The sequence below is a fragment of the Stegostoma tigrinum genome, chromosome 5 (assembly GCF_030684315.1).
Source record: "Stegostoma tigrinum isolate sSteTig4 chromosome 5, sSteTig4.hap1, whole genome shotgun sequence".
In the NCBI taxonomy this organism is placed as follows: domain Eukaryota; kingdom Metazoa; phylum Chordata; class Chondrichthyes; order Orectolobiformes; family Stegostomatidae; genus Stegostoma; species Stegostoma tigrinum.
Window position 1 is genome coordinate 130,267,869 of NC_081358.1, and position 15,852 is coordinate 130,283,720.

The 15,852-nt window shown below is 52.8% G+C and overlaps 1 protein-coding gene across 1 annotated transcript in view; it reads left to right on the forward strand.

The window, feature by feature from the left end:
* sspo (SCO-spondin) overlaps positions 1-15,852 on the forward strand; it is a 517,250-nt gene that overhangs the window by 169,109 nt on the left and 332,289 nt on the right. Inside the window, exons 40-43 of the mRNA XM_059646360.1 lie at positions 2,457-2,511; positions 4,402-4,623; positions 9,147-9,333; positions 12,239-12,542. Of these exons, the coding sequence (XP_059502343.1) occupies positions 2,457-2,511; positions 4,402-4,623; positions 9,147-9,333; positions 12,239-12,542 (768 nt within the window). The remainder of the gene's footprint in view (positions 1-2,456; positions 2,512-4,401; positions 4,624-9,146; positions 9,334-12,238; positions 12,543-15,852) is intronic.

Sequence of the window (15,852 nt, forward strand, 5' to 3'; positions counted from 1 at the left end):
AAAGAATGGGAGGGGGAGTGGAAATGGTTTGCGACTGGGAGGTGCAGTTGTTTATTGTGAGCTGAGCGGAGGTGTTTTGCAAAGTGGTCCTCAAGCCTGTTCCATGTATCTGTGGGTAAGGCAGGTATTGCTGAGCCAGTCCTGATCCCCTCATCAAGTACATTCCAGACAGTACATCCCAGACCCTAACCCCTCGAGTGAACCTGCCTCCCCCACACCCTCAGACAGTACATCCCAGACTCTAACACCTCGAGTGAACCTGCCCTCCCCCACACTCTCAGACAGTACATTCCAGACCCTAACCCCTCGAGTGAACCTGCCCTCCCCCACACTCTCAGACAGTACATTCCAGACCCTAACCCCTCGAGTGAACCTGCCCTCCCCCACACTCTCAGACAGTACATTCCAAATCCTAACCCCTCGAGTGAACCTGCCCTCCCCCACACTCTCAGACAGTACATTCCAGACCCTAACTCCTCGAGTGAACCTGCCTCCCCCACACCCTCAGACAGTACATTCGAAACCCTAACCCCTCGAGTGAACCTGCCCTTCCCCCCACTCTCAGACAGTACATTCCAGACCCTAACCCCACAAGTGACCCTGCCCCCCCACACTCTCAGACAGTACATTCCAGATCCTAACCCCACAAGTGAACCTGCCCCCCCCACACTCTCAGACAGTACATTCCAGACCCTAACCCCTCGAGTGAACCTGCCCCCCCCACACTCTCAGACAGTACATTCCAGGCTGTAATCCCTCGAGTAACCTGCCTCCCCCACACCCTCAGACAGTACATCCCAGACCCTAACCCCTCGAGTGAACCTGCCTCTCCCACACTCTCAGACAGTACATTCCAGACCCTAACCCCTCGAGTGAACCTGCCCCCCCCACACTCTCAGACAGTACATCCCAGACCCTAACCCCTCGAGTGAACCTGCCTCCCCCACACCCTCAGACAGTACATCCCAGACTCTAACCCCTCGAGTGAACCTGCCCTCCCCCACACCCTCAGACAGTATATTCCAGACCCTAACTCCTTGAGTGAACCTGCCTCCCCCACACCCTCAGACAGTACATCCCAGACTCTAACCCCTCAAGTGAACCTGCCCTCCCCCACACCCTCAGACAGTATATTCCAGACCCTAACCACTCGAGTGAACCTGCCTCCCCCACACCCTCAGACAGAACATTCCAGACCCTAACCCCTCGAGTGAACCTGCCTCTCTGCTGCTTCCCTTGCAAATCACTTTAAGCATCTTTCCTTTTAACATGTTAGAAATTTTGGCACAACCAGGAGACAATTGGCAGCTGCCGTTTAAGGCAGAGAAGTGTGCCGTTAGAGACTGGGAATTCCACAGCGAGTAACTCACCTCCTGACTCCCTAAAGCCTGACCCAGCATCTTCAAGGCACAAGTCAGGAGTGTGATGGAATACTCCCCACTTGCCTGGGTGGGTGTAGCCTCAGCAACACTCAAGAAGCTCAACACCATCCAGGACAAAGCAGCCACTTGATTGGCCCCACATCCACAAACATCCCACTCCCTCCCCCCGCAACACTCAGTCGCAGCAGTGTGTACTATCTACAAGATGCACTGCAGAAATTCACCAAAGATCCTCAGACAGCACCTTCCAAACCCAGGACCACTTCCATCTAGAAGGACAAGGGCAGCAGATACATGGGAACACCAACCCCTGCAAGTTCCCCTCCGAGCCACTCGCCATCCTGACTTGGAAATACATCACTGTCCCTTCAGTGTTGCCATGTCAAGTTGCAGGAATTGTGGGTCAATCCATGGCACATGGACTGTAATGGTTCAAGAAGGCAGCTGCCCCCCACCTTCTCATGGGGTAGTTAGGGATGGGCAATAAATGCTGGGGTCAGAGAGCGATGTGCATGTCCTGTCAGTAAATAAAGAGAAGGTTCTATTGGGGGACGAGGAAAGTTAATGGAGGACGGATTAGAGTTGACTGTTGCCTGTATATTCTCCCTGTTTATTCATGCCCTGTTCCAGGTTTATATCTCGATTTTCCCTCAAACTACATTTTATATCTTTGGCATGAAGTAATAGTGAATAATTACAAATGGTAATGGATTCCCGCTGTGAACCTAGTCTGTGCTGGTCATCCTGTCATCCACTGTGATCCCTCCCCTCTGTCTCTGTCCCGAGGGGATTATGCCAAGTTCCTCCACCTTAACCTGGTTAAATCCCGTGCAGCTGGAGCCTGGAGGTAAATCTCCTCCACATGTTCCCAACAAGCCGCACATCCTGCTCCCAGTGTGGGGTCTACAACAGGGTGCAGTCTTCTCAATGGGACTGACCTCCCTGTTTGTCCACACAAACCTGGGGCAGGGCTGGGAGTGCAGGGAGCAGGGGTGGGATGTGGTGGGGGACATGTGTGGGACATTGGTGGGGTGGGGGTCAGTTACGCTCACTTATTTCCTGTTTCTCTTCCAGGGGCAAAGACTTGTGGAAGGATCAGCAGACAGCTGCTGTTACTGCATTGAAAGAGGTGGGGGCTCTGTGGAGGCGGGGGTTGTTCACTGGGAGGTGGGCCCACTGTGTCGGGGGTGAGGTCACTGTCAGGGGGGTGGGGTCATTGTGGGGTTGCGGGGTCACTGTGGGGGAGATGAGCATACTGTGGGAGGTGGGGTCACTGTGAAGGGGGTGGGGTCACTGGAGGTGCAGGGTCATTATGGGGTGTGGGATTACTGTGGGATGTAGGGTCACTGGGTGACAGTGGGATCACTGTGGAGGGCTTGGGGCCACTGTAGGGAGAGTGGGACCACTGTGGGGGAGAATGGGGTCACTGTGGGGGAGAGTGGGGTCACTGTGGGGGAGAGTGGGGTCACTGTGAGGGACAGTGGGGTCACTGTGAGGCAGTGGGGTCACTGTGGGGGAGAGTAGGGTCACTGTGAGGCAGTGGGGTCACTGTGAGGGACAGTGGGGTCACTGTGGGGGAGAGTGGGGCCACTGTGGGGGACAGTGGGGCCACTGTGGGGGACAGTGGGGTCACTGTGGGGGACAGTGGGGTCACTGTGAGGGACAGTGGGGTCACTGTGAGGGACAGTGGGGTCACTGTGGGGGAGAGTGGGGTCACTGTGAGGCAGTGGAGTCACTGTGAGGGACAGTGGGGTCACTGTGGGGGACAGTGGGGTCACTGTGGGGGGAGAGTGGGGCCACTGTGGGGGAGAGTGGGGCCACTGTGGGGGAGAGTGGGGTCACTGTGGGGGAGAGTGGGGCCACTGTGGGGGACAGTGGGGTCACTGTGGGGGGACAGTGGGGTCACTGTGGGGGGAGAGTGGGGTCACTGTGGGGGACAGTGGGGGACAATGGGGTCACTGTGGGGGAGAGTGGGGCCACTGTGAGGCAGTGGGGTCACTGTGGGGGACAGTGGGGCCACTATGGGGGACAGTGGGGTCACTGTGGGGGAGAGTGGGGTCACTGTGAGGCAGTGGGGTCACTGTGGGGCTGGCGGGGGCCGAGGCGGACGCTGATGAAATGAGACCCCTGGACCCAGCCTTTCTGTCTGCAGGTAATTTATTTTGAACTGGTTTGTGGAATCTTCTGGACACGCTGTTCTCCAATTTCACTCCAATTGCACTGGAACTGTGACAAATGCTCCAGTTCCCTCTCCCTTTCCCTCCCCCAGCTCTTCCCATTTATTCCAGGCTGAATGACAGAAACTGATCCTTCGGCCCAACATTGTCCAAGCAGACCAGGTTCCTGAAGCTAATCCTGCCCCAGTTGCCTGCATTTGGCCCATGTCCCTTTAAGCCTTTCCTATCCATACCCCTGCCCAAAGAGCTTTTAAATGTTGTAACTGTACCCACTTCCACCACTTCCTCAGGCAGTTCATTCCACATATGAATCACACTCGGTGTGAAAAAGTTGCCCCTCAGGTCCCTTTTAAATCTCACAATAAAAGTATGCCCTCTGGTTTTGTACTCCCCCACCCTGGGGAAAAGACCTTGTCTACTCAACTTCTGTTGTTCCCCTCATGATTTTATAGGCCTCTACAGTGTCAGCCCTCAGCCTCTTATGTGGCAGTGAGTGAAATCCCAGCCTCTCCCTATAACTGAAACCCTCCACTCTCAGTAACTCAATCACTGGTAGGTAAGGGGGCTGTGGGATATGGATGGGGCTGAGACAGGAATGGAGCTGGGACCAGACCCGCAAAGCAGGCTGAGGCCCTGTTCCTCAGCCCATGTTGCAGTGTCCCTGTCCCAGGATGTGACTGGTCAGGACATTTTTTATGTGTCAGGGCCCAATGAGTTTCCTCTATGTGCCTGCAAGCCTCCCCCCACCATCCAACACCCTCCCCGACCCCACCCCATCCTAGCCTAGCCCAGCACTGATTGGTTTTCGTGTATTTTTGACGAACTATTTTCATTTCTTTCAGATTCTAATGATTCTGTAGTTCCCTCGGCATTCCCGCATCGCCCCATTGCCCCCCCCAGCCCATCCACAACTGCAGAACCAGTACCATCAACTGCAGAACGCCGTGTGTGCCAGACGGGACAGTACCAGTGTCACAACGGGCGCTGTGTGTTCGCAGGCCCTGGAGGACATGTGTGTGATGGAGTCAATGACTGTGGGGATGCTTCTGATGAGTTATACTGTGGTGAGTGAGGATAGTCTCTCTGTGAAACTGAGACCATACCAGGCTGTGCCCCAGAGCAGGGTGAGATGGTCAGCTGGGACCTGAACGCTCTGGCTGCTCTGACTGACCAGTGGGCATACTGGTTCACTGGTCCACTCTCCCTTCTCCTCCTCCTCCTCCTCCATCCTCCTTCACCTGTAACCCTTCCTCCTCACTCCCCTCCACCTCTACGCCCTCCCCCACCTTCCCCCAACCCCTGTAACCCCTCCCCTTCCACTCCCCTCCCCTGCCCTAATTTTCCTCATGGGCCCTTTTACCGTACCCTATCACCTTGCTCATAAGTCTGTTGTGTGGCACTGTATCAAAGACCTTCTGAAAATCCATGCATAACCACATCTGCAGTGTTATCTCATTGAGCCTTTCTGTTACCTTTTCAAAAAAACCCCAGTAGGTTAATTAAACACAATTTCCCTTTAGAAATGCAAGCTGGCTCTTCCCAATGATCTCACCTGTTTTTTGTGTGATGATTGATTCTATCCTGAATAATTGTTTCAAGAAGCAAGGCATTTGATAAGGTATCCCGTGGTAGGCTCATTCAGAAAGTAAGGAGGCATGGGATTCAGGGGAATTTGGCTGTCTGGATAGAAAACTGGCTGTCCGAAAGAAGACAGAGGGTGGTAGTAGATAGAAAGTACTCGGCCTGGAGCTCGGTGACCAGTGATGTTCCACAGGGACCTGTTCTGGGGCCTCTGCTCTTTGTGATCTTTATAAAATGACTTGGATGAGGAAGTGGAAAGGTGGGTTAGTAAGTTTGCCAATGACCTGAATGTCGGTGGAGTTGTGGACAGTGTGGAGGGCATTGTAGTTTGCAATGGGATACTGACAGGATGCAGAGCTGGACCAAAAAGTGGCAGAAGGAATTCAACCCAGAAAAGTGAGAAATGTTCATTTTTGAAGGTCATATTTGAATGCAGAATACAGGGTTAATGGTAAGATTCTCGGCAGTGTGGAGGAGGGGGTAATCTTGGGGCTCACATCCATAGATCCCTCAAAGGTGCTACCCAAGTTGATGGGGTTGTAAAGAAGGCGCATGGTGTGTTTGCTTTCATTGGCAGGGGAATCGAGTTTAAGAGCCATGAGGTCATGCTGCAGCTCTATAAAACTCTGGTGAGACCACACTTGGAATATTGTGTTCAGTTCTGGTCACCTCATTATAGGAAAGATGTGGAAGCTTTAGAGAGGGTGCAGAGGAGATTTACCAGGATGCTGCCTAGGCTGGATCGCAGGTCTTATGAGGAAAGGTTGAGGGAGCGAGGGCTTTTCTCATTGGAGCGATGTAGAATGAGAGGTGACTTGATAGACGTTTAGAAGATGATGAGAGGCATGGATAGAGTGGATAGTCAAAGGCTTTTCCCCAGGATGGGAATGACTATTACAAGGGGGCATAATTTTTAGGTGATTGAAGGAAGGTATAGGGGAGATGTCAGAAAAAGGCTTTTTACACAGAGAGTGATGGACGTGTGGAATGTGCTGCCGGCAATGGTAGTGGAGTCAGATACTTTAGAAAATTTTAAGTGACTCTTGGATAGGCACATAGAGGATAGTAAAATGCAGGGTAGATTGATCTTATTAGGACAATAGGCCAGCACAACATTGCGGGCCGAAGGGCCTGTACTGTTCTATGTTCTGTGTTCTATGTTCTGCGTTGTAAGCTTCCCCACCGCTGACAGTAATTGCTGGGATGAATGTTTACAATTCTCCAAACTTCTGGCAGCTCCTCTGAGTCCAGGGAATGCTGAAAGATCGTGGCCAGTGCTCCCACAATTCCTACCCTCACTTCCTTCAGAATTCTGGGGTGTACCTCCCTCAGTCCCAGGGCCTTGCCAATTTTAAGGACCAATAGTCTATCCCAGACCTTTTCCTTATTCAAGTCAAACTATGTAGTGACAGTTTCTTTCTCTGTTGTCATGGTAACATCATCTTCATTTGTAAAGTGTACACTTCAGCAATGCCCCTGGGTCCATCTCAATTCCCTTTTGGTCCCTAGTTGGCCCTATTCCTCCTTTACCCACTCTGATATTTATCTGCTTACAGAAAACATTGGGATGTCCATTTATCTAACTGTCAGTGTCTTCACATGATTCCTACTCTTCTTTTATTTGCTTTTTCACCTTCCCTCCATACCTTCAGTCCTCCTCTCATTTCTCCATTCTATTTTCTGCCTTACCTCGTCATAACGTTACTCTCGACGTCCTTTATCGTCCAGGGATCTCTGAATTTGTTGGTCCTATCTTTCCTATTTGAGGGAACGCACCAGGACTGTACTTGAAATATCTGCTTTTTGAAGGTAGCCCATTGTTCGCTGCCTGTTTGTTTCTCCCTCCGACATCTCGCTCCAGTCAATCCTGCCCAGCTTTTTTCTGTCCCATTGAAGTCACTTGTCTGTGAAATGATTTTTCTTGCTCTGGATTGTTGCATCTCTTCCTCCATCACCATCCTGAATTTTATACCATGATCTCTGTCTCCTGAATGTTCTCCCACTGAAACTTGATTCACTTGACCCACCTCATTTCCAAGGACCAATACATCTTTCCTGTTGAACTGGACATAAAGTGCTGCAGGAACCTCTGTCTAACACAGTCCAGGAATCCTTTCTCCTTGCTGCCATCTCTCTCTCTCTCCCTCCCTCCCTCCCTCTCTCTCTCTCTTTCCCCACCCCCCCACCCCCCAATCCTAGTCTATATTTGGGTAATTGAAGTCTCCCTTTATAATGACTCCATGATGTTGAGATTTCTGTGGAATTTCCTTGCAGATTTGTTCCTCTACATCTTTTCCATTTATTGATAGTCTATAGAGTACACTATGCAATGTAATTGTACCTTTTTAATTCCTTTGCTCTGGCCAACTTCCCTCTGTCCTTGAACCTTCTGAGGTATCCTTTTTTCCCATCACTGAAATGCCCTCCTTAACCAATACTGCAATCTCTCCACCTTTCCATCTTTCCTGAAGAATACATACCCAGGAATATTTAACGCCTGGTCATTCCTTTCCTTCAGCCTCATTTCTGTTGTTCTACAAAGTCCAAGTTGTGACCTTTGTCTGTAACCCCTCAATGATAACTTTTCCTTTTTAATTTGTAACTATATTTTTAAAAAAGGGATGTAATTGCTGATGTGCACGCACCTTGGCGTCAGCCTATTTTTAAAATGATTTTGTGGAAGGTAGGTTCTGCAGCATTTACTGCCTGTTCTGTCCCATCCCTCCTCTCAGTCCGAGCAGCACCTGGCTGGTGCGTCTCTGCAAGGGTTTTGTTTTAATTCATCGCTGGCTAGGCAGCATTTTTTACCCAGACGGCAATAAGAGCCAGCCCACATTGCTGTGGGTCTGGAGTCGCACATAGGCCAGACCAGGTGAGGATGGCAGTTTCCTTCCCGAAAGGACATGAGTGAACCAGTTTTCTGACAATGCTCAATGTTTGTGGTCACTATTAGACTCGTAATTCCAGACTTCCATTGGATTCAAATACCACAATCTGTCAGTGCACAAGGGGCATAGGTATGTCTGCGAGGAGCGTAGGTGTGTGCACGCGAGGGCCATAAGTGTGTCCGCGAGGAGTGTAGGTGTGTGCGAGAGGCACAGGTGTGTGCGAGTGTGCATGAAGGGTGTCAGTGTGTGGACATAGGTATGAGGGGTATGGGTGTGTGTGAGGGGTGGAAGTGTGTGCAGGTGTGTATGAGGGGTGTAGGTGTGTGTGAGAGTCGTACGTGTGTGTGAGAGTGTGAGAGGGGTGTCAGTGAGTGTGTGTGTGTGAGGGGAGTGTGTGAGGGGTGTGATTGAGTGTGTGAGTGAGGGGTGTGAGTGAGTTTGTGAAGGGTGTGTGTGAGTGAGTGTGTGAGGGGTGTAGGCGAGCTTGTGCGGTGTGTAGGTATGTGAGTGATGCAGGTGAGTGTGTTAGGTGTGCAGGTGAGTGTGAGGAGTATAGGTGAGTGACGAAGGGTGTAGGTGAGTGCGTGAGAGGTGTAGGTGAGTGTGTGAAGGGTGTAGGCATGTGAGGGGTGTCGGTGAGTGTGCGAATGTGTGTGAGGGGTGTAGGTGTGTGAGGGATGTAGGTGTGTGTGAGAGTTTGTGTGAGGGGTGTTGGTGGGTGTGTGAGGGGTATAGGTGAGTGTGCGAGTGCGTGAGGGGTGTAGGTGTGAGAGGGATGTTGGTGAGTGTGTGAGGGGTGTTGGCAAGTGTGTGAGGTGTGTGAGGGATATTAAGTGAGTGTGAGTGTGAGAGTGTGTGGGGGGTGATGATGAGTGTGTGAGGTGTGTGAAGGTGTTGGTGAGTGTGTGAGGGGTGTTAGGTGTGTGAGGGGTGTTGGTGAGTGTGTGAGTGTGTGCGTGTGAGTGTGTGAGGGGTGTTGATGAGTGTGTGGAGTGTGTGAGGGGTGCTGGGTGAGTGTGAGTGTGTGGGGGGTGTTGGTGAGTGTGCGCGTGTGTGCGTGTGAGGGGTTTCCTTCCTGCCACACCCTGGGTAGTGAGGAGTGTTGTGTTCCCCCACAGGTACAGTGCCCTATGGGACCCCCCAGCCTCCAGGCTGCCTGCTCTCGGAGTTTTCCTGCAGAGACACAGCGCGGTGTATCAGAGCCTCACAGCGATGTGACGCACGGCCCGACTGTCCTGATGGCTCAGACGAGATTGGCTGTGTCCTCAGTGTTACTCACTCCACACAGACCGCGGCTCAGAGCAGGTAATGCACTCTGCCCCTCACTCCGCCCCTCGCTGACCAGTATCCTCACTCCGCCCTGCACTCCGCCCCTCACTGACCAGTACCCTCACTCCGCCCCTCGCTGACCAGTATGCTCACTCCACCCTGCACTCCGTCCCTCACCGACCAGTATCCTCACTCCGCCCCTCACTCTGTCCCTCACTGACCAGTATCCTCACTCTGCCCCTCACTCTGTCCCTCACTGACCAGTACCCTCACTCCACCCTACAGTCTGTCCCTCACTGACCGGTCCCCAGACTCCATCCCTCACTGACCGGTACCCTTACTCCGCTCCTCACTGACCAGTACCCTTACATAGAACATAGAACATTACAGCACAGTACAGGCCCTTCGGCCCTCGATGTTGTGCCGACCTGTCATACCGATCTGAAACCCATCTAACCTACGCTATTCCATGTACGTCCATATGCTTATCCAATGACGACTTAAATGTACCTAAAGTTGGCGAATCTACTACTGTTGCAGGCAAAGCGTTCCATTCCCTTACTACTCTCTGAGTAAAGAAACTACCTCTGACATCTGTCCTATATCTTTCACCCCTCAATTTAAAGCTATGCCCCCTCGTGCTCGCCGTCACCATCCTAGGAAAAAGGCTCTCCCTATCCACCCTATCTAACCCTCTGATTATTTTATATGTTTCAATTAAGTCACCTCTCAACCTTCTTCTCTCTGATGAAAACAGCCTCAAGTCCCTCAGCCTTTCCTCGTAAGACCTTCCCTCCATACCAGGCAACATCCTAGTAAATCTCCTCTGCACCCTTTCCAAAGCTTCCACATCCTTCTTGGAGTTTAATGCAGACCAGTGTGAGGTGATGCACTTTGGTAGGAGTAGCCGGAATGCAAAGTACAGGGCTAATGGTAAGATTCTTAGTAGTGTAGATGAGCAGAGAGATCTCGGTGTCCATGTACACAGATCCTTGAAAGTTGCCACCCAGGTTGACAGGGCTGTTAAGAAGGCATACAGTGTTTTAGCGTTTATTAATAGAGGGATCGAGTTCTGGAACCAAGAGGTTATGGTGAAGCTGTACAAAACTCTGGTGCGGCCGCACTTGGAGTATTGTGTACAGTTCTGGTCACGGCATTATAAGAAGGATGTGGAAGCTTTGGAAAGGGTGCAGAGGAGATTTACTAGGATGTTGCCTGGTATGGAGGAAAGGTCTTATGAGGAAAGGCTGAGGGACTTGAGGCTGTTTTCATTAGAGAGAAGAAGGTTGAGAGGTGACTTAATTGAAACATATAAAATAATCAGAGGGTTAGATAGGGTGGATGGGGAGAGCCTTTTTCCTAGGATGGTGACGGCGAACACGAGGGGGCATAGCTTTAAATTGAGGGGTGAAAGATATAGGACAGATGTCAGGTAGTTTCTTTACTCAGAGTGGTAAGGGAATGGAGCACTTTGCCTGCAACAGTAGTAGATTCGCCAACTTTAGGTACATTTAAGTCGTCATTGGATAAGCATGTGGACGTACATGGAATAGTGTAGGTTAGATGGGCTTGAGATCGGCATGACAGGTTGGCACAACATTGAGGGCTGAAGGGCCTGTACTGTGCTGTAATGTTCTATGTTATAATGCAGTGACCAGAACTGTACGCAATACTCCAAGTGCGGCCGCACCAGAGTTTTGTACAGCTGCAGCATAACTTCTTGGTTCCAGAACTCGATCCCTCTATTAATAAAAGCTAAAACACTGTATGCCTTCTTAACAGCCCTGTCAACCTGGGTGGCAGCTTTCAAGGATCTGTGTACATGGACACCGAGATCTCTCTGCTCATCTACACTACTAAGAATCTTACCATTAGCCTTGTACTTTGCCTTCCGGTTACTCCTACCAAAGTGCATCACCTCACACTTGTCTGCATTAAACTCCATTTGCCACCTCTCAGCCCAGCTCTGCAGCTTATCTATGTCTCTCTGCAACCTACAGCATCCTTTGTCACTATCCACAACTCCACCGACCTTAGTGCCGTCTGCAAATTTACTAACCCATCCTTCTACGCCCTAATCCAGGTCATTTATAAAAGTGACAAACAGCAGTGGACTCAACACCGACCCTTGCGGTACCCCACTAGTAACTTACTCCACCCCTCACTCCGCCCCTCACTCTGACCCTCACTGACCAGTACCCTCACTCCACCCTGCACTTGGTCCCTCACTGACCGGTACCGTCACTCCACCCTGCACTCCGTCCCTCGCTGACCAGTACCCTCACTCCGCCCCTCTCTCTGACCCTCACTGACCGGTACCCTCACTGACCAGTACCCTCACTCCACCCCTCACTCTGCCGCTCACTGACACATACCCTCACTCCACCCCTCACTCTGCCCCTCACTCCGCCCTCACTAACCGGTACCCTCACTTGACACTCACTGACCGGTACCCTCAATCCGCCCCTCACTCTGTCCCTCACTGACTGATAGCCCTCCTCCATACCCTCACTTCATCCCTTACTGACTGACACCCTCCTCCAGACCCACACTCCATTCTTCACTGACCGATGCCCTCCTCCAGACCCTCACTCCATTCTTCACTGACCGATGCCCTCCTCCAGACCCTCACTATTTGATAACCTTCTCTAGACACTGTCTCAGTCCTTCACTGACCAATACATCAGTGCGGACCCTCCCTCTGTCCCTCACTGACCAATGCATTGCTGCAGACCCTCCCTCTGTCCCTCACTGACCAATACATCAGTGCAGACCCTCCCTCTGTCCCTCACTGACCAATGCATCGCTGCAGACCCTCCCACTGTCCCTCACTGACCAATGCATCGCTGCAGACCTTCCATCTGTCTCTCACTGACCAATGCATCGCTGCAGACCCTCCCTCTGTCCCTCACTGACCAATGGCCTGTGTTTTGTTTCCCAGTGTGCCCCCGGATGTGCCAATGGGCAGTACCAGGGCAATGGTGGTCACACCAGTGCCGTCAGCTTTCCGGCATCCAGCGACAAACTCCGAAACCCTGGACTCATACCTGACAACACACCCAGATGCAGCTGTGCTTGGACCCGGAGAGGCGATTAAACCAATCACAAAGCTCCCCCCACAGCCTGGTTCAGAGGCCACAAGATCAGTCACATCAGCTGAGGAGAATACACGGACTCCCAGAATGACCCCGAGGGAACACAGACCCAGCCAGGCTCCGGGAACACAGCAACACCCCAACGCCACGGTCAGAACCATTGACCATTGGATCAGCCATCACACGGCATTCCCCATTCCCTCAGGGACAGGGTCCTCCACACACACTGACCCTCACAGGGATACAGGGTCCGACACGTACACACTGACCCTCACACGGATACACACACACACACACACACACACACACACACACACACACACACACACACACACACACACACACACACACACACAAACACACACTCTCACTCTCTCTCACTCACTGGTACGGGGCCCCACACATGCACACAAACACACATATACACACGCGCGCGTGCACACACACACACACACACACACACACACACACACACACACACACACACACTCTCTCTCTCACTGGGGTACGGGGTCCCACACACACACACTGACCCTCACTGGGATACAGGGTCCCACACACACACAAACACTGACTCTCACTGGGATAAAGGGTCCCACACACACACTGACTCTCACTGGGGTACAGGGTCCTACACACACACTGACCCTCACTGGGATACAGGGTCCCACACACACAAACACTGACTCTCACTGGGATACAGGGTCACACACACACACTGACTCTCACTGGGGTACAGGGTCCCACACACACACTGACTCTCACTGGGGTACAGGGTCCCACACACACACTGACCCTCACTGGGATAGAGGGTCCCACACACACACTGACTCTCACTGGGTTACAGGGTCCTACACACACACACACACTGACTCTCACTGGGGTACAGGGTCCCACACACACACTGACTCTCACTGGAATACAGGGTCCCACACACACACTGACTCTCACTGGGGTACAGGGTCCCACACACACTGACTCTCACTGGGATACAGGGTCCCACACACACGCTGACTCTCACGGGGGTACAGGGTCCCACACACACACACACTGACCCTCACTGGGGTACAGGGTCCCACACACACACTGACCCTCACTGGGATACAGGGTCCCACACACACACTGACTCTCACTGGGATACAGGGTCCCACACACACACTGACTCTCACTGGGGTACAGGGTCCCACACACACACTGACTCTCACTGGGATACAGGGTCCCACACACACACTGACTCTCACTGGGGTACAGGGTCCCACACACACAAACACTGACTCTCACTGGGATACAGGGTCCCACGCACACACACACTGACTCTCACTGGGGTCCAGGGTCCCACACACACACTGACTCTCACTGGGGTACAGGGTCCTGCACACACTGACTCTCACTGGGATACAGGGTCCCGCACACACACTGACTCTCACTGGGATACAGGGTCCCACACACACTGACTCTCACTGGGGTACAGGGTCCCACACACACACTGACCCTCACTGGGGTACAGTCCTACACACACACTGACCCTCACTGGGATACAGGGTCCCACACACACACTGACCCTCACTGGGGTACAGGGCCCCACACACACACTGACTCTCACTAGGGTACAGGGTCCCACACACACTGACTCTCACGAGGGTACAGGGTCCTGCACACACTGATTCTCACAGGGGTACGGGGTCACACACGCACACAGTGACTCTCACTGGGGTACAGTGTCCCACACACACTGACTCTCACTGGGGTACAGGGTCCTACACACACACTGACTCTCACTGGGGTACAGGGTCCCACACACACACACTGACCCTCACTGGGGTACAGGGCCCCACACACACAAACACTGACTCTCACTGGGATACAGGGTCCTACACACACACTGACTCTCACTGGGGTACAGGGTCCCACACACACACACTGACCCTCACTGGGGTACAGGGCCCCACGCACACAAACACTGACTCTCACTGGGGTACGGGGTCCCACACACACACTGACTCTCACTGGGATACAGGGTCCTACACACACACTGACCCTCACTGGGATACAGGGTCCCACACACACAAACACTGACTCTCACTGGGATACAGGGTCCCACACACACACTGACTCTCACTGGGGTACAGGGTCCCACACACACACTGATTCTCACTGGGTTACGGGGTCACACACGCACACAGTGACTCTCACTGGGGTACAGTGTCCCACACACACTGACTCTCACTGGTATACACGGCCCACACACACACTGACTCTCACTGGGGTACAGGGTCCCACACACATACTGACTCTCACTGGGGTACAGTCCCACACACACACTGACTCTCACTGGGGTACAGGGTCCCACACACACACTGACTCTCACTGGGGTACAGTCCCGCACACACACTGACTCCCACTGGGGTACAGGGTCCCACACACACACTGACTCCCACTGGGATACAGGGTCCTGCACACACACTGACCCTCACTGGGATACAGGGTCCCACACACACACACTGACTCTCACTGGGGTACGGGGTCCCACACACACACTGACTTTCACTGGCGTACAGGGTCCTCCATACACACTGACCCTCACTGGGGTACAGTCCCACACACACACACACACTGACACTCACTGGGGTACAGTCCTACACACACACTGACCCTCACTGGGATACAGGGTCCCACACACACACTGACTCTCACTGGGGTACAGTTCCACACACACACACTGACCCTCACTGGGGTACAGGGTCCTGCACACACACACTGACCCTCACTAGGGTACAGGGTCCCACACACACTGTCTCTCACGAGGGTACAGGGTCCTGCACACACTGATTCTCACTGGGGTACGGGGTCACACATGCACACAGTGACTCTCACTGGGGTACAGTGTCCCACACACACTGACTCTCACTGGGGTACAGGGTCCTACACACACACTGACTCTCACTGGGATACAGCGTCCCACACACACACTGACTCTCACTGGGGTACAGGGTCCCACACACACACACACTGACCCTCACTGGGGTACAGGGCCGCACACACACAAAAACTGACTCTCACTGGGATACAGGGTCCTACACACACACTGACCCTCACTGGGATACAGGGTCCCACACACACAAACACTGACTCTCACTGGGATACAGGGTCCCACACACACACTGACTCTCACTGGGGTACAGGGTCCCACACACACACACACTGACTCTCACTGGGGTACAGGGCCCCACACACACACTGAGTCTCACTGGGGTACAGGGTCCCAAACACACAAACACTGACTCTCACTGGGGTACAGGGTCCCACACACACACACACTGACCCTCACTGGGGTACAGGGCCCCACACACACACTGACTCTCACTGGGGTACAGGGTCCCACACACACACTGACCCTCACTGGGATACAGGGTCCCACACACACACTGACCCTCACTGGGGTACAAGGTCCCACACACAC